The 17,062-nt window shown below is 43.4% G+C and overlaps 2 protein-coding genes across 2 annotated transcripts in view; both read left to right on the top strand.

The window, feature by feature from the left end:
• Positions 1 to 11,319, top strand: part of LOC107572464 (absent in melanoma 1 protein-like) — a gene marked incomplete at its 5' end in the record, with an annotated part of 36,400 nt that extends 25,081 nt beyond the window's left edge. The window contains 12 exons of the mRNA XM_016258885.1: positions 1,154 to 1,280; positions 1,393 to 1,428; positions 1,502 to 1,608; positions 2,602 to 2,731; positions 3,516 to 3,625; positions 4,374 to 4,500; positions 4,577 to 4,609; positions 4,692 to 4,801; positions 9,334 to 9,460; positions 10,236 to 10,363; positions 10,440 to 10,563; positions 11,287 to 11,319. Coding sequence (XP_016114371.1) covers positions 1,154 to 1,280; positions 1,393 to 1,428; positions 1,502 to 1,608; positions 2,602 to 2,731; positions 3,516 to 3,625; positions 4,374 to 4,500; positions 4,577 to 4,609; positions 4,692 to 4,801; positions 9,334 to 9,460; positions 10,236 to 10,363; positions 10,440 to 10,563; positions 11,287 to 11,319 — 1,192 coding nt within the window. The remainder of the gene's footprint in view (positions 1 to 1,153; positions 1,281 to 1,392; positions 1,429 to 1,501; positions 1,609 to 2,601; positions 2,732 to 3,515; positions 3,626 to 4,373; positions 4,501 to 4,576; positions 4,610 to 4,691; positions 4,802 to 9,333; positions 9,461 to 10,235; positions 10,364 to 10,439; positions 10,564 to 11,286) is intronic.
• A 65-nt stretch (positions 11,320 to 11,384) lies between these two features.
• LOC107572467 (beta/gamma crystallin domain-containing protein 3-like) lies at positions 11,385 to 14,939 on the top strand. The gene is made up of 5 exons (XM_016258888.1): positions 11,385 to 11,563; positions 11,640 to 11,763; positions 12,489 to 12,650; positions 12,993 to 13,152; positions 14,412 to 14,939. Exons 1-5 carry the CDS (start codon positions 11,520 to 11,522, stop codon positions 14,498 to 14,500), a joined length of 579 nt encoding a protein of 192 aa, XP_016114374.1. The 5' UTR covers positions 11,385 to 11,519; the 3' UTR covers positions 14,501 to 14,939.
• Positions 14,940 to 17,062: the final 2,123 nt, after the last annotated feature.

The following is a 17,062-nucleotide window of genomic DNA, read 5'->3' as shown; positions in this document are numbered from 1 at the left end:
AACAAATCTGCTCCAAAATTAAATTAATTGCTAATTAGAATACTCTTGACACTGAGCAATGGTGAAAAATAATTTGGAATCACTTAAAAACGGTTACACATTTTATTTATATATAAGAACTTTCGTCAGTTAGCTGGCTGGGCTGTTTCCTTGATCTTAAAGGGACAGTTCACCCAAAAATGGACATTTGATTTTATCTGCCTAAGATTAAATCCTAAAAAGTAATACTTTGTTTCTTCAGTAGAACACAAACTAAGATTTTTAACTCAAACTGTTGCAGTCTGTCAGTCATAAAATGTAAGTGGATGGGGATTGACACCTCTGACACTCCTAATTGAGATTGTAGATAGAGTGTCAATGGTCCATTTGAGAGAAAGGTGGCGGTAATGCACTTATAAGCCTGCCATCCGCCGTAAAGCAAGAAGGCGTCGTCGACGCGAACGCGCTCAGGACAGTTCAGACATTACAGTGCATCAGAGGTAAAAAACTATATAAATACTGTTCAGTTTCTTGCACAGACAGATCGTTTCGTGTCTTTACACATCAGTGTATCGTCACGAGCCGCAGGGTTTAATTTGGTTTTGCTTGTATGTTTTTTTTTTTTTGACTCTCAAAGCCGTGATTCCCATTCACCTCCATTATAGGACTGACAGACTGCAACGGTTTGAGTTAAAAATGTTCGTTTGTGTTCTACTGAAGAAACAAAGTCACCTACATCTGGGATGCCCCGGGGGTAAGCGGATAAACATCACATTTTCATTTTTGGGTAAACTGTCTCTTTAAAGATATGATGTCATTACGTTGCTGTCTCGCCGCCAGCCAATCACTGCACTGCTTTCGAGTATCGATATATCTTTCCTTTCCAATTAACTTGTCACCAGAGAGTAATCTCAGACAACTTAATCCAGATATTTTAATCAAATCTGCTAACTTGTTTGAAGAACCAAATTAGCCAGAGATCAGTTATCAGGATTAAAAGATCCGGGATCTGTCGAATCATCTCAGATGTATGACGTATCAAGCGAGGTACGAAGAACGGACCCCAGGTTTGCTCTATTTATTTACCATCAGAGTTCACGTCTGCATGTCAGCCGGTGTGGCGCTGGCACTGGTTTATATGTGTTTTGTCCTTGTTCCCTGAATATGTGTGTAGCTGGGTGGTTCATGAGCAGCCTGGATTCAGCGGCAGATCCGCCGTTCTGGAAACTGATGGGAGAGTCACGCCGGTTCTCCAGGGTTCCCTCCTGTCCTGCGTGAAGAGTCTCCGGCCGTTAAAACTGGTGCGTAGGCAGCGCTTCCCGACCTCAGACACAATCACATAGCTCTCCATAAGCATCATGCTAGTTTGATCTGATGCGTTTCAAACTAACGTGTGCTGTGTTCCTGACGCAGGGTGGGCTGCAGGTGAGCAGACCGCTGGACCCGAAGGTGAGTCAGACACACGCTGATGTTCACAGCTGTTCTCAGATCAGTGCATGTGATCGCTGTGTCTCTTGTGTAGATGCTGTTGTTCGAGAAGCCGCAGTTCCAGGGTGTGTTCAGGGAGCTGCTGGATCACGCGCCCTGTCTGACGGACACCGCTGCGTCTCTGCGGGTCACGGGTGGGATGTGCGTGTCTTTGCCACAGAACCCGGCGATCATGGGATACTTTTACAGACACGGTCATGTTGCTCTCTTACGCCGGTCACACACCGGATGAGAAGCGCTGCGTCACGTCTAGCACGATTAAGACGGCTGTTCAAAACAGTAAATCTAATGACCAAAAGCACACGTCAATAATTAACAAAGTATCATTGATGAAATTAGGTGTTTGAAAAAACAAAGACAAAGGGCAATCTGTGTTATTAATTATCTTTACATAATGCACCAGAGGCTCCCAAATATAATAAAATGTCATTTAAAAAAATCCCTTTTTTTTTTTTTACAAATCACCATAAAATCACATTATATTTGTCCCAAATTAATGTTAATGTACATAATGACTTCATCCTAGGCTGGAAGATTTGTGCATCTTTCAACAAAGCGTTTGTCTTTCTGTGGCTTGAATAAAGTCCATATGCTTTATATAGAGAGCTATAGTAATATAGATTGTGCTTTCTCATCCCGTTTGCTCTGTTTTGTCAAATACCATACAGTACTTCAAACGCTTTGTTCATTTTTAAACTTTTGCCTGTTTGGTGATCAGATGAACTGTTTTTGACTGCTGATATCTGAGAGTTGTCCTAGACGTACTGCGGCGCTGCGGTTCTCGTCCGGTGTGCGACCCCCTGATGTGTGTGTGTGTGTGTGTGTGTGTGGGGTTGTGTGTGTGTTTCTGTCTGTGTGTGTTTGTGTGTGTCTGTGTGTGTGTGTGTCTGTGTGTGGGGTTGGTTGGTTGGTTGTGTGTGTGTGTGTGTGTGTGTCTGTGTGGGGTTGGTTGTGTGTGTGTGTGTGTCTGTGTGGGGTTGGTTGTGTGTGTGTGTGTGTGTGGGTGGGGGTGTGTGTGTGTGTGTGTGTGTGTGTGTGTCTGTGTGGGGTTGGTTGTGTGTGTGTGTGTGTCTGTGTGGGGTTGGTTGTGTGTGTGTGTGTGTGTGTGAGTGCGTGTGTGTGTGTGTGTGTTAGATGGGTGGCGTTCTCCAGCGAAGGGTTCAGAGGTCATCAGTGTGTGCTGGAGGAGGGGGAATACTCAGACTGTACGCGTCTGTTCGGCGGGACGGAGCTGTGGATCCAGTCGCTGCGCTGTGTTCAGACTGTGAGTCGTCCTCGTCTCTCCGTCTGTTCTCTGCTTAATCTTCATGCACTCTTTGTCATGTCTGTCCGCCAGCGGTCTGCTCTGACTGTGTGTGTTTGACAGCTGTGTGTTTCATGATGCAGATGCTCTGTTATCGGTCTGTCCTTAAACGTCTTCATCAGGCCTGTCTGTGCTTGTGCAAACACTTCAGCTTTTATAGCAGGCCAGTGAGGACCAGCGCGTTATTATTCATGCTTTCTGCGGGTCTTAAAAAGTCTTAATTTGCCCTTCCTCAAATTAAAAGGTCTTAAATCAGAGCAGAAAGTCTTAAATTCATAAAGTCGTGGCATTAAATGTTGCATGAACTGCTAAAAATTTATCTCTTCCTCAGTTTTCCAGTACAAATATCTAAACATCCTTAAATCAAGAATCATGTACTGGAGATGAGAAATGAAGACATGAAGTCTTCTTTACTAAAAAATGGATCATAAAGTGAGTTTATGATTAAAACAAGAACAAATAACAGCCCAAATATAAAATATTTTCAAACTTTGAAGTATTGCTAATACAAGACATTGTTCTACATATACTTGGTCTTCAAAAAGTTATAAATTTATCTTAATAAAACCTGCAGAGAGCCTGTTATTTAGTCAGCTCAGTATTGTTGCACAAGATAACATTGATAACTATTTTCTAATTAAGAATGAAAGATGAGGATGAGAGAAGATCAGTGGAATCATTGCAGTAAATGTGAGCGCGCGGAGCAGGGTTTGTGCTGTGACGTGAGTGTTGGTCTCTCCCTCAGGATTTCCTGCAGCCTGCAGTGAGTCTGAAGATCTGTGATGAGGACATCGACGAGCATCAGGAGATCCCCGATCTGCAGGAGACCGACGGCTTCTGCGTGAAGAGTGGAGCGTGAGTTCATCCGCACCATACGAATCTCAGTCAGCAGAGGCCTGTTCACACCAGGAATGATAACTATTTTAGCGCTCACACCAGCACATAGTTTATTATAAATGTGCTGCAGTTTTGGCGTCTGTTGCTTTAAACGCTCAAGCTCATTAAAGTTGAGTGGATTCTGATTGGCTGTCAATGTTTTTATCATTCATCAGCTGGAAAAAAAACCTTCTGAAAGTGATCCCAACAATATAGTTATCGTTACTGTTTTTATTTTATTTTATGGAAAGCACTTTGAATTACCATTGTGTATGAAATGTGCTATACAAATAAACTTGCCTTGCCTTGCCTTGCCTATAGTTGTGCTGTGGACTTCACTATATTCTTTGAGCTAGAACGATTATTAAAACGTTATCGTTATCGACATAGTTATCAATCGGGGCTTTGGCCCCAAAGGAAAATTGGACTGATAGTTCCTATAACTAGCCGGTGCAAAGCCCCCATTAAAACTGTGGTGTGGACTTATTCTCTTCGAGAAAACTCAGATCCCGGAGGGCCGCAGCCGCCCTTCAGAGTTTAGTTCTAGCCCTGCTTCAACACAACTACCATGTAGTTTTCAAATAAGCCTGAAGGACTTGATTCGCTGGATCAGCTGTGTTTAATTAGGCTTGATGTTAAACTCTGCAGGTCCTCCAGGAACTGAGTTTTGCAGGCCTGAGTTAGAGCAGTGGACAGCCCTTAACGGAGAGCGTTGGGTGTGTTTCAGGTGGGTTGCGTACAGCGAGAGGTGTTTCACAGGACAGCAGTGTGTTCTAGAGAAAGGTCATTATCCGGGGCTGCTGGACTGGGGCGCCGGACGGAGCTCAGCGCGGTCACTGCGGCCCATTCACAGGGTGAGCTCATGAGAAGAGTGAGCGCTTTTGTGTTTGAGTTCATGACACACTTTCATTCATCTTATTTTCACCACAGGACGTCTGTCGGATCGCGGAACCAAAGTTTTTGGTATGTTTGCATTTCATGTGGCGCTAACATACAAGCGTAGAGTCCTGGCGTGTTCTGCTAATGTGTTTCTCTCTGAGCGCAGCTGCGTGTTTACAGCCAGACGCGGTACAGCGGTCAGAGCCGAGAGTTTGAGAGCGGCGTTCCTGACTGTGGTGTTCCAGGTGTCGCATCGCTGCGGGTGATCCGAGGAAGGTGAGAGTCGACAAACTGTAACCCTGTAGCTATAAATCACACATTCAGCTGCAGTCCTTCAGCCCTCTCTCTAACAATTCTCTCTCTCTCTCTCTCTCTCTCTCTCTCTCTCTCTCGCTGGCTGCTGCTGAGAGCGTGTTGAAGCTTGTGAGTCTTCGAAATTTCTCTCTTTCTTAATTTCTTATTTCTCAGTTGATGTTTTGCAGTGTTGTTCAGTGGGATCTTGTTTTCTGTTGTTTTGTGTGTGGCTGCAGGTGAACAGTTTATCTTACACAAGCTGACACGCTGGCACGCTATTAAAGGGCACCTATTATGCCCGTTTTTACAAGATGCAATATTAATCTTATGGCTCTCCAGAATGTGCCTGTGAAGTTTCATCTCAAAATACCATACAGATCGTTTATTATAATGTGTTGAAAATTTTATTTTTGGGGCGGGTCTAAAAAGTGCCGTTTCAAGGGTGGATTTCCTGAAATTTAAATGAGCTGCAACTTCCCGACCGACTTGAGAAGGGGGCGGAGCCTAGACGTCTCTGCTTTGTGTATGGCAATAAACAGAGAGGATAAGCAACATGAGTGAGCTCGAGAGGACCGGTGTTCAGCCGTACATGTATGAACCGGAGTCAGCTTCAAAGTTCAAACTCGGCTCATGAGAGAGGGCCTCGGGCCTGTCCGAACACCAGAGTCGCTAGCCCTGGGTATGGTGGATAAATCGCCCCGTGAAGTTACGGCTTCACGGCCCGATTTCTTCTGAACCAGACCACAGGGTCTGGTGACGTCCGGACAGGGCCGCGAAGCTCTACCTCCCACCCGAGTTTGGGCTCCCAGGACTTTGAACTGAGTTCTTCCACCCCCTCCGACCCACCCACTCTCCCCGGGGAAGGCGTACTCTCCCCGGCTTGGACGAGCGGCTCGGAGGGGGGGGAAGTCAGACCCAAGCTCGTTTGAACTCTGAGCGGCCCAGGCGCTTCAAACTCGGTTCGATGAGAAAGGCCGGAGCGGTGGCCACATCAAATCCACAACTTTGACTGACTGTATCTCGGAGACGCCACGGCGAGATAAAATGGCGGAGACGGCACAACACACTGTGAGCTGTGGATATGGTAAAACGCACCTGTCAGTCAATAGTGGTGGGGTTTTATAAAGATTTTGGTTTGGTTATAACCTGGTTTGGTTTTATAAAGATTTTTTTAGCTTCAAACTCGGTTCGATGAGAAAGGCCGGAGCGGTGGCCACATCAAATCCACAACTTTGACAGACTGTATCTCGGAGACGCCACGGCGAGATAAAATGGCGGAGACGGCACAACACACTGTGAGCTGTGGATATGGTAAAACGCACCTGTCAGTCAATAGTGGGGTTTTATAAAGATTTTGTTTTGGTTATAACCTGGTTTGGTTTTATAAAGATTTTTTTTAAATGACTGGATGGATTTTTATCATTCTAAGGTGGCTGTGTTCACACAACTCCAACACATATTTCTGTCCAAACACCTTGTAAAAGTGGATTTTGCATAATAGGTGCCCTTTAAACCGTCTCCGCCTGATGGGTGTTCGGTTGAAGAGTGTAGTTTAGCGGAAGGTGAGATTGTTGAATATGAAAGTGTTAAATCTGCTTCCAGAAAGAATAGTGCCGATGTGATCTTTCTAGACAATGTGGACAAAGTAAATCAGCTACTTGAGAGTGGAATAGTAATCCAGGGTCCTTCTTGCTAAAAAAGTCATTATTTCGAATGCACCCCCGTTTCAGAAAAAAAAGCTTTTGGAAAAACATAGAAAAGTAGTGTTTCTGATCAAGATGATTCCCATAAGCTGAAAGTCCCCTCATCTTAAACATGGTGTGTCTTTTAGGAGACAAATTCAAGTGATTCTCAGAAAGAGTGATGAAGATTTAAACTTGGTGTTTAAGTTTAAGGTTGATGATTCTGATTATACTGCATGTAACGTCAGAAATGCTGAAATGTTTTGGATGTGGAACTGTAGGGCATGTGATTGGTTCGTGTCCGGTGAGAGTGTGCTAGTGAAGTGTTACTGTATACCCCCAATAGGTTGATATCTGACGACATTATTTTAATTTGTGATATTTTGTTCCTCTCCAATTCATTGGGCTGGGAACTTTGTCTGATTTCAATTGAACAAGGCTTTTGACAGAGATGAACATCAGTATTTGTGGCATTTGGGTTGAGCTCTGTTCTTATGAACATGATTGGAGTCTTGTACAGTGACATGGAGAGGATTTTAAAGATCAGCGGTGGTTGAAGTGCTCACTTTAAGGTTGTTCATCATCTATCATGCTGTACTCCCTGGCCACAGAGCCCCTCCAACACAAAGAGAAAGCCTTCCTGAGTGTGAAAGAGTTTTTAGATTATCTGCATATACCAGTGATGTTGTTGTCATTGTCAAGAAACAAGAAGATATTAACTCCCTTGTAGAAAATATGAATGATATTTGGTGTATTAATTGTCCTCTGCTAAGGTTAACTGGGGAAAAGTGAAGCCGTAACAATCAGTGATGAGTTAAGGAAGAAACTTGTTTTGCCTGCTGGGTTAATTTGAAAAAAGGGTGGTTTTAAATATCTTGGTGATGATACTTTTGTGTGTAAATATTAGGAAAATGTTTTCGAGAAAGTTGAACGTCTCAGAAAATGGGAATGGATCTTGCCACACATGTCTTTTCGGGGGCGTATACCAGTGATCAACAATCTGGTGTTGTGGCACTGATTATCATGTATGGATCCTCCAGAACAACTGCTGGCTGAGATACAAGCGGTTTTGGTGGACTTTTTCTGGGACCGACCTGCATTGGGTCCCACGGAGCGTACTGTTTCTACCATTCATTCATCTCTCACTCATCTCACTGCTTTCCCACTCCTTGTCAGGCCCATGGATCTTGTTTGGAGACCCTAACCCGAACCATATTGACCCGAGGCTGGAATTTGGGTCCTGCTGAGCCTTTGTTTTTGATGGACTTGAAGTTTCATCAAGAACTGTTTATTGGTTGGGGGATGATCCATAAACAGAGAATAACAAGTTGTGAGTCTTTATTGTGTCTATTAAAAGACTAGTAGTGCATGGGACCCGTTTCAGAGTAGAGATTATAGTAGGACCCTTCGTGATGCAGTTGTTCTGTTCGACTGGGATTGTTACACTGCTTGATCTGCGCTGCAGGTCTAGCCTCTCATGTGGGAGTTAAATCTACCAGGGTCATAAATCAACTGCTCAACTTTTGGAAGTGTGAGCTCACAAAGACTGAACCTTCTTTGCTAGATGAGAACTGTAATGGACAATGCCAACCAATCGTTGATGAACTTTTTCCTGCATTAACTCTTTTTCCTGATTTGAGAGACTGTACTGGTCAATTGTTAGAGGTCAGAGAGACTCTTACCAATATGTTGGATGTTATGGAAGGACAAATTATGTATAAATTGTTTGTCAAGGTTTTAAACTAAGTGGTAGAGCTGAACTCCTTGGAGAGCTCATTTAGGGCTTGACGGTGAGATCAGACCTGTGTGGAGAGAGAAATACAAACCACCGTCGACAGAGAAGGACGGAGATTTACAGAGGAGAATCCTACATGGTGTTGTGGCTGTCAATGCTTTTATTTCTGTTATTAATCCCATGTAAGTGATAATTGTGACCCTGGAGCACAAAAGCAGTCTAAAGTCGCTGGGGTATATTTGTAGCAATAACCAAAAATACATTGTAAATAAGATGATGCTTCAATCTCAATTTTGAAAAATGTACTCTTGTGACTGGTTTTGTGCTCCAGGGTCACAACTGGCCGTTGTGTTTGCTATTTGAGACAGACTTCTTTTTTTCAGTTGTTTCTGATGTTTGGAGAGACATTTTCTAAGCATTTGTTTCTTCTCTGTTTTAGATCCAGTCAGAAGTAGAGAGTGAAATGTCTGTTGTTGAATTTTACATTAGGTCAAGCAAAAATGGCTCTCGACCCAAGCAGAAGAAATAGGATAGAAGTGTCTTAAGATTTTGATGTAAACACAATGATGAGAGCCAGACTGAAAGCTGATTTTGAATTCTATAGGACTACATATAATGTAGAAGAGTTCACAAGCATATGGTGTTTTAAAAATGTTTTATGTGCTGTTGTGGTGAATGTTTTATTTTTTGGGACTTTGTTGAGTGAAATCACATTTTTGTATTTTATTCATTTCTGTGTTTTGGATACAGGGTTACTGTGTTGTCGATAACTCTGTTTTGAATTAATAAAGGTGTATTGAAATAAAAAAAAATTTTTGATGTAAACACAATGATGAGAGCCAGACTGAAAGCTGATTTTGAATTCTATAGGACTACATATAATGTAGAAGAGTTCACAAGCATATGGTGTTTTAAAAATGTTTTATGTGCTGTTGTGGTGAATGTTTTATTTTTTGGGACTGTGTTGAGTGAAATCACATTTTTGTATTTTATTCATTTCTGTGTTTTGGATACAGGGTTACTGTGTTGTCGATAACTCTGTTTTGAATTAATAAAGGTGTATTGAAATAAAAAAAAAAATTCTCTCTCTCTCGTAGTTGGCTGCTGTTCGATGAGGAGTGTTACTCTGGTAACCAGTATATCCTGGGGGAGGGGCATTACCCTGACCTCACTTCCTGTGGCTGCACATCCTCAGCCATCAAGTCTTTAAAGCCCATTCCATACGTGAGTCTCTGAGAACCAGTGTCCTCCACAATACGTCAGGACACACAAGAAATAAACATTTGTGTAGTGACATTAGTCTTAAAAAGTCTTAATTCATCCTTCGCCTTAAAAGGTCTTAAATCAGAGCAGAAAGTCTTAAATTCATAAAGTCGTGGCATTAAATGTTGCATGAACTTCAGAAAATGAATCTCTTCCTCAGTTTTCCAGTACAAATATCTAAACATCCTTAAATCAAGAATCATGTACTGGAGATGAGAAATGAAGATATGAAGTCTTCTTTACTAAAAAATGGATCAAAATGAAGTGAGTTTATGATTAAAACAAGAACAAATATCTGCCAGTGAGGAATAAAAACTTGTTTCCCTTTGAATTAAGTTGATTTTTCTGAGCCCGCTGACAGATTTGTTCTTATTTTAATCATAAACTCACTTAATTTTGATCAATTTCTCAGAAAACAAGACTTCATATCTTAAGTTATTTTGCATCTCCACTAAAAGGGTCTTTAGATGTTTGCCACTAGAAAACAGGACAAATCATTGTTTTGCAGTGTGATCAGAAATTCACTCAAAGTTATTTCCATATTCTAGTGTTTGTATCAGAGATGATATTATATTTTTTGTCAAATCTGTAGGAAGTTGTATTTTTTAGATCATATTTAGAGAGCATATTGATGTATTGTGTTCCATTCAACTTAAATTGTCTTAAATTCTTACATGTGCCTTCACCAAATCTGCAGGAACTATGTGAGCTAGTGTCTGTTTGTTGCTCCGTTCAGAGTTTGGCGGAGCCGTCCGTGAGTCTCTTCTCTCTCAGCGGTTTTGAAGGCCTTGAGGATCGCTGGTGTTCAGACGCGGAGAACATGAGCCACTTCTTCCTCCAGTCTGTGAGAGTCCACAGCGGCCTGTAAGAGCTCGTTATCCCTCACGCTCCTGCCTAAAGTCCCTCAGAATCAGTGATGCACGCCGCTGTTGTCTCACAGGTGGGTGGCGTATGAATACGCTCGCTTTAAGGGCCGGCAGATGCTGCTGCAGCCGGGAGGGTATCCGGTTTGGACCGAACACAGCGGCTGGGACACGATCGGATCGCTGAAGCCTCTCAGACAGGTCAGCTTTCAGTTCATCGTCAGTGACCGCTCTCACAGGACGCCACAGTTCAGTTAGCTGATTACAGCTTCTGTATGCATCTGGGTTTACTGGTTTACATCGTGCTTTTGCAGCGTTGAGCACTGTAACCAGTCACAGACGTGAATGCAATGGCCGGTCAAAGGCACAGAACAAATCTGCTCAAAAAGTGTGTGAACATAATGCAAGAGATTCGTGTTTCGTCTCATCAAAGTGAATCTGATATACAAACATTCAATCTGGAATTTTTGCACACATTCATATTAAAGCAGCAAATGAAACTTGATTTAGGATTCCTGTCCCGTCTACGATCCAAGCAGCTGCTGTGAAGGGAACGTTAGAAACAAAATCTGTGCTTTTAATTGCAGTTTTGATGAGCTTCTGCTTGATGTCACTATATCTTGTAGGAGTCTGTAAATATTTAACAGCGTTTAGTCGTCAAAGAGTCTTCAGAGTTCAGCTTGTGTTATTAATACATGTAACGCTGTTGTAATGTGATTTTTAAGTAAGTTTAAAGTTATGGCACCAGTGGGCTTTTTCCTAAAGTTCAGCCGGTTTTTGTCCAGCTTAGTTAAGATCACGTAATGTAATTCTGTTGTAGCTTTCGTCCTGAATGCGATCTGAACTGAAACCCCAAACAGATAACACAGCATCTTTGTCAATCCCACTCCTGTGTCTCCACGTGTGTTCCTGTCTTCTCCTCAGCCCAAAGCGTACATCCTTTTAGATCATATTTAGAGAGCATATTGATGTATTGTGTTCCATTCAACTTAAATTGTCTTAAATTCTTACATGTGCCTTCACCAAATCTGCAGGAACTATGTGAGCTAGTGTCTGTTTGTTGCTCCGTTCAGAGTTTGGCGGAGCCGTCCGTGAGTCTCTTCTCTCTCAGCGGTTTTGAAGGCCTTGAGGATCGCTGGTGTTCAGACGCGGAGAACATGAGCCACTTCTTCCTCCAGTCTGTGAGAGTCCACAGCGGCCTGTAAGAGCTCGTTATCCCTCACGCTCCTGCCTAAAGTCCCTCAGAATCAGTGATGCACGCCGCTGTTGTCTCACAGGTGGGTGGCGTATGAATACGCTCGCTTTAAGGGCCGGCAGATGCTGCTGCAGCCGGGAGGGTATCCGGTTTGGACCGAACACAGCGGCTGGGACACGATCGGATCGCTGAAGCCTCTCAGACAGGTCAGCTTTCAGTTCATCGTCAGTGACCGCTCTCACAGGACGCCACAGTTCAGTTAGCTGATTACAGCTTCTGTATGCATCTGGGTTTACTGGTTTACATCGTGCTTTTGCAGCGTTGAGCACTGTAACCAGTCACAGACGTGAATGCAATGGCCGGTCAAAGGCACAGAACAAATCTGCTCAAAAAGTGTGTGAACATAATGCAAGAGATTCGTGTTTCGTCTCATCAAAGTGAATCTGATATACAAACATTCAATCTGGAATTTTTGCACACATTCATATTAAAGCAGCAAATGAAACTTGATTTAGGATTCCTGTCCCATCTACGATCCAAGCAGCTGCTGTGAAGGGAACGTTAGAAACAAAATCTGTGCTTTTAATTGCAGTTTTGATGAGCTTCTGCTTGATGTCACTATATCTTGTAGGAGTCTGTAAATATTTAACAGCGTTTAGTCGTCAAAGAGTCTTCAGAGTTCAGCTTGTGTTATTAATACATGTAACGCTGTTGTAATGTGATTTTTAAGTAAGTTTAAAGTTATGGCACCAGTGGGCTTTTTCCTAAAGTTCAGCCGGTTTTTGTCCAGCTTAGTTAAGATCACGTAATGTAATTCTGTTGTAGCTTTCGTCCTGAATGCGATCTGAACTGAAACCCCAAACAGATAACACAGCATCTTTCTGCCAATCCCACTCCTGTGTCTCCACGTGTGTTCCTGTCTTCTCCTCAGCCCAAAGCGTACATCCAGCTGCGGAGCCGAGCTCTGGGTTCAGTTCTGACCAGCGAGAGTCTTCCAGACGGGTCCTTTCCAGCCAAACTCTTCCTGAGTCCCGCCGATCGCTCGCTGGACACGCAGCGCTGGATCTTCAGCCACGGCCTGCTGAAGAACACGGTCAGTGAGGAGAACATGTCCTCGTCTGTCGACAGCATCTGATCAAATATTATAAACCACGGCATGAGCTGAAATTCTTCTCAGATATTTGTAGGAAGACGTTTCTTCTTCTAGATGTCACGGTTTCATATTGTCATCACAGTTTGCAGAAAACAATGTTAAAAACGTATTTCTACAGCACTTTATAAACTACAGATGGTTTCGAAGCAGCTTCACAGAAATAAACCGATTCAGATTCTACTGTAAACCAATAGCGTCAGTGTTGATTTTGACAGTTTTTGCAACACGTGCGCTTCAGCTGCAGCAGCTCCACAGAAGTTGATCAGGTGTGTGTTCCTACAGGCGCGGGGGGGCTGTCTGTCTGTGATCGGTGCGAAAGCCTGTGCCGGGGCCCCAGTGGCATTATGGGAAGAGCACGGGCGTGTCAACCAGCGCTGGAGTCTGAATGAGGACGGAAGCATCTGCTCTCATCTGAACCGCAGCCTGGCACTGGACCTCAGAGGTACGAGGACGCTCCTTCTCCAGCAGAAGCAGTGCACGCGAGTCACATTTATTTATTAGCGCTCTTTCTACAGCCCGATTCCCTGGGTCTTCAAAAGCTCTTAAATCGGAGCAGAAATTAAATTTATAAAGTCATGGCATTAAATGTTGCATGCACCGCAAAAAAATTAAATAAAACAAATACAATTGAATATCTTTGTCAGTGATTTTGTATAGTTTTCCAGTACAGATATCTAAACATCCTTACATTTACTTCAGATGCAAAATGAAGATCACCAGTTTATGTAAGTGCAAATATCTGTCAATGAGGAATGAATTAACTTTTTTTTTATATATCATAAATTCACAACTTTTTGATCAATTTCTCAGAAACAAGATCTCTTTTTTGCATCTTGATTTTAAAATTTGCAAAGGACAATTTGCACTGAAAAACAAAACGGAAAATAGCGAGGAAGAGCAGCACTTGTTTGCAGTGTGCTCAGACCATGTTCTAGTGTTTGGAGTCGAGATATTCAAGCCTTTTTGTTCAGTGATTTACAAAGTAATGGAGATCTGTGGGACGTAGTTTCAAACGCTGACGTGTTGCTAACACAAGACATTTTGTGCTCCCTCTACATTTACAGTACATTTAGACATAATGACATGTTTCTGGTGCAAAACTCTGCGGGGTGTACGAAGGCCTGAACATATTACCACAATTTTTATGTCCCTTCATTGGCTTCATGTTCAATATAGAGTTGATTTTAAGACTCTGTCATTCAGCGTATCTGTCATAGCCTTCGACTGTGTGTCAGAACTGCTACAACATTGACAGACTGCAGGGCGAAGTTAAAAAACTCATCTGTTTTCTCTGGCTTTTAATGTATTGTAGAGCTTAATTTAATCTCTCTGTTGGAATGTTGTTGTACATGATTAATGTAAAGCACTTTGGTCAACTCTAAGTTGTTTTAAACTCTGCTCTAGAAATAAATTGACTTGACTTTCAATTTATTCCTTACATTTTCTTTATTAGATAAATTAGTCTTAAAAAGCTCTTAAGTCTTTAATTTACCTTCATAAAACCAGCCCTGAATACAGATCGTTTCAAAGCAGCTTCACAGTAATAAACAGGAAAATAACAACCGAATGAGACCAATTCGATTCCGCTGGAAAGACATCAGATCAGTTCAGGTTTTGTGTCAGTGTGGTCCGATCAGTAATATGGCTGAATATTAGGTGTTGTTTCAGTGTGTTCTGATCTGAAGGTCTTGTGTCTCTCAGGTGGATGCGGCGCGGACAGAGATCATCTGATTGTGAGTCCGCTTCACGCTGACAGCGCCACTCAAACCTGGGACATCGACGTGCTGTGAAACACAGCAACACACGTGAGCAAATCAGGGACTGAGACCAGAGCACATCATTCAGAGTGCTCAGCTACAAGCCAATAATTGATTCTGGGCCGTTTTCCTGGAAAGGACAGTCTAGCACGGTTTGAAGCTGCACTGTGACCGTGGAGGTGTTTGTTTTTATCTTGTGAAGCGCGTTTGCACTAGCAGAAACCTCACATGCGTTCTGCAGATGTTTCAGATGAAGTCATGCTTCAGTCCGCCTGGAAGTGTTGGCTCCAGCTGTAGTGTCACGAAAGCATTCAGAAGGTTAAAGCTAGTCATTTCACTGGAGTCCTTCAGGAACACTAACGTGTGTTTCGAGTCCGCCGTAAATGAACCACAAACGTATAACGTGTACGGCGACGCTCAAAAGCAGCATTTTTTAAAGAATCTCAACAATAAATCGAAACCGTAAAATGCATTACGTGTGTTCATTTGAATATTTGTTGCATGATATTTCACACAGTTTGTTTTATTCAGCATTCAGCCACCATTAGTCACACAACCCCTCACAGTTCTGAGACGTTAGTTCCTGATGAAGATTCACGAGGACCACAGACACACAGAAGGTTGAGCTCCAGCGTGTCGGTTGTTTTCAGATCTTCAGCACATGCACTGATGATGTTTGTCAGACCTGCAGCAGCCCCAGTTTATCTTCATCCTGCAGCAGCTGTTTCAGACCCGGAGACTGAAGAAGCTCAGCGTGAGAGCGGTGCGACTGCACAAGCAAGACACACGAGCACTGTTAGTCTGATGCACCTGCGGGACGACCTCTTCATCCTCATCATCATCATCAGATGTTCCCATCATGTGGGTTTCTCTTGTTCTTTAAAGAATGCAACACAAACACGACCAGCTCTGTGGCCTCGTCCTGATCAGAGAGACAGTAATAATATTCAAATAAAGCAATAAGCCCCGTGAAACCGTGGTTTACAGTGAATTTATAACAGCTAAGGGGCGTTGTTACGACGCGAAGCAGAGTGCGTAAAATATTCCATATACGTAGTAAATAAAGTGTAAAGATATTAATAAAAACAGTATTCTTCCACCAAACAATGTAGCTCCTCAGAAACAGTTGTGGTTGCTACAAAGTGGTTGCCGAGCAACACACAGACGTAAACAAAGGTGTGTGTTACTTTGTAGCGTCATTTACAACAGCTTCGAACGCAGCTCAGCCAATCAGAGTCAAGCACCGGAACCATCTGTTTTATAAATAAAAATAATATATTCACCTGCTTATTAACGTCAGGACCGAAGCTGGGAGCCTGAGGCATCGGGGCGAGGAAACACACACACGGTTAAAGCCACAGTCAGTGCTAGTGTGTCTGAACAGCTTCGAACACAGCTCAGCCAATCAGAGTCAAGCACCGGAATGATCCGTTTTATAAATAAAAATAATATATTCACCTGCTTATTAACGTCAGGACCGAAGCTGGGAGCCTGAGGCATCGGGGCGAGGAAACACACACACGGTTAAAGCCACAGTCAGTGCTAGTGTGTCTGAGTCAGGAGGTTACGAGGCAGACCGGATCGCGTCTCATGCAGTCAAACACACAGCTGGGAATCACGTCCAGCATGAAGTGAAACGACCTGAAACACAAGAGTTCACATCTGAACACTGATGCTGTCAGTTTGACCCACGTATGAGTCGTCAGAAATACTAGAAAAGAAATGTACAATGTGTTGATGGCGTACATTTTTGAGTGTAATTTGGCTGGGAATTGATCTTCATCTGGGCGTTGCGAGCTGAATGCTCTTTTGAGGTTCATGCAACATTTAATGCCACGACTTTATGAATTTCAGACTTTCTGCTCTGATTTAAGTCTTAAACTGTGGAAGGGTGAATTAAGACCCACAGAAACCCTGCTTCTCATAATGACACATGCTGAATTCTACTGAATCTAATGAGGGTTAATGGAGCGCTGTCACAGCTGTGAAGAGTCTGTCTGTGAAGCACACGTGATCGAGCGCAGACACAGTACATGTTCTGGTAGGAGCTGAGTGTGAGTGGATCACCCCGCCTGATGGACGGTTCCTCTGGGGAACTGACCGGACTAGTGTTTGACTGACCGGACTAGTGTGTGTCTGACCGGACTAGTGTGTGTCTGACCGGACTAGTGTGTGTCTGACCGGACTAGTGTGTGTCTGACCGGACTAGTGTGTGTCTGACCGGACTAGTGTGTGTCTGACCGGACTAGTGTTTGTCTGACCGGACTAGTGTTAGTTAGTGACAAACCTACACATCATCATCAGTGCGGCGGGAGGCCCTGCGAGGCCTCAGGAGTGGTGTAGACGTTGGATCCGAGCAGCGAGCCGAAGAAACACTTCAGCTGCTCCTGAATGCACCACAGCTCATCCTGCGAACAGATGAAGAACAGGTCAGCTCCCTGTCAAACACCGCGGGTCAGTCTCCTCTCCGCCAGTCTGACCTTAAACCTCTGCGGCTGGCGCACCTGAATGGGGTCTCTCCTCTCCTCCAAGTCCTCCTTCAGCTGGCTGAACTTCACTTTACCTGCTTTATTCAGCAGATATTTATTTAGCAGT

The sequence above is a fragment of the Sinocyclocheilus grahami genome, unplaced genomic scaffold (assembly GCF_001515645.1).
Source record: "Sinocyclocheilus grahami isolate Dianchi unplaced genomic scaffold, SAMN03320097.WGS_v1.1 scaffold1755.1, whole genome shotgun sequence".
Classification (NCBI taxonomy): domain Eukaryota; kingdom Metazoa; phylum Chordata; class Actinopteri; order Cypriniformes; family Cyprinidae; genus Sinocyclocheilus; species Sinocyclocheilus grahami.
The sequence above is the reverse complement of the archived record's forward strand: the minus strand, read 5'-3'. Positions and strand labels throughout refer to the sequence as shown.

Coding starts and splice junctions, on each gene's coding strand:
- LOC107572467 (XM_016258888.1), top strand. CDS start 11,520: ATGAGCCACTTCTTCCTCCAGTCTGTGAGAGTCCACAGCGGCCT. Junction 11,764..12,488: donor CGCTGAAGCCTCTCAGACAG/GTCAGCTTTCAG, acceptor TCTTCTCCTCAG/CCCAAAGCGTACATCCAGCT. Junction 13,153..14,411: donor CCTGGCACTGGACCTCAGAG/GTACGAGGACGC, acceptor TGTGTCTCTCAG/GTGGATGCGGCGCGGACAGA.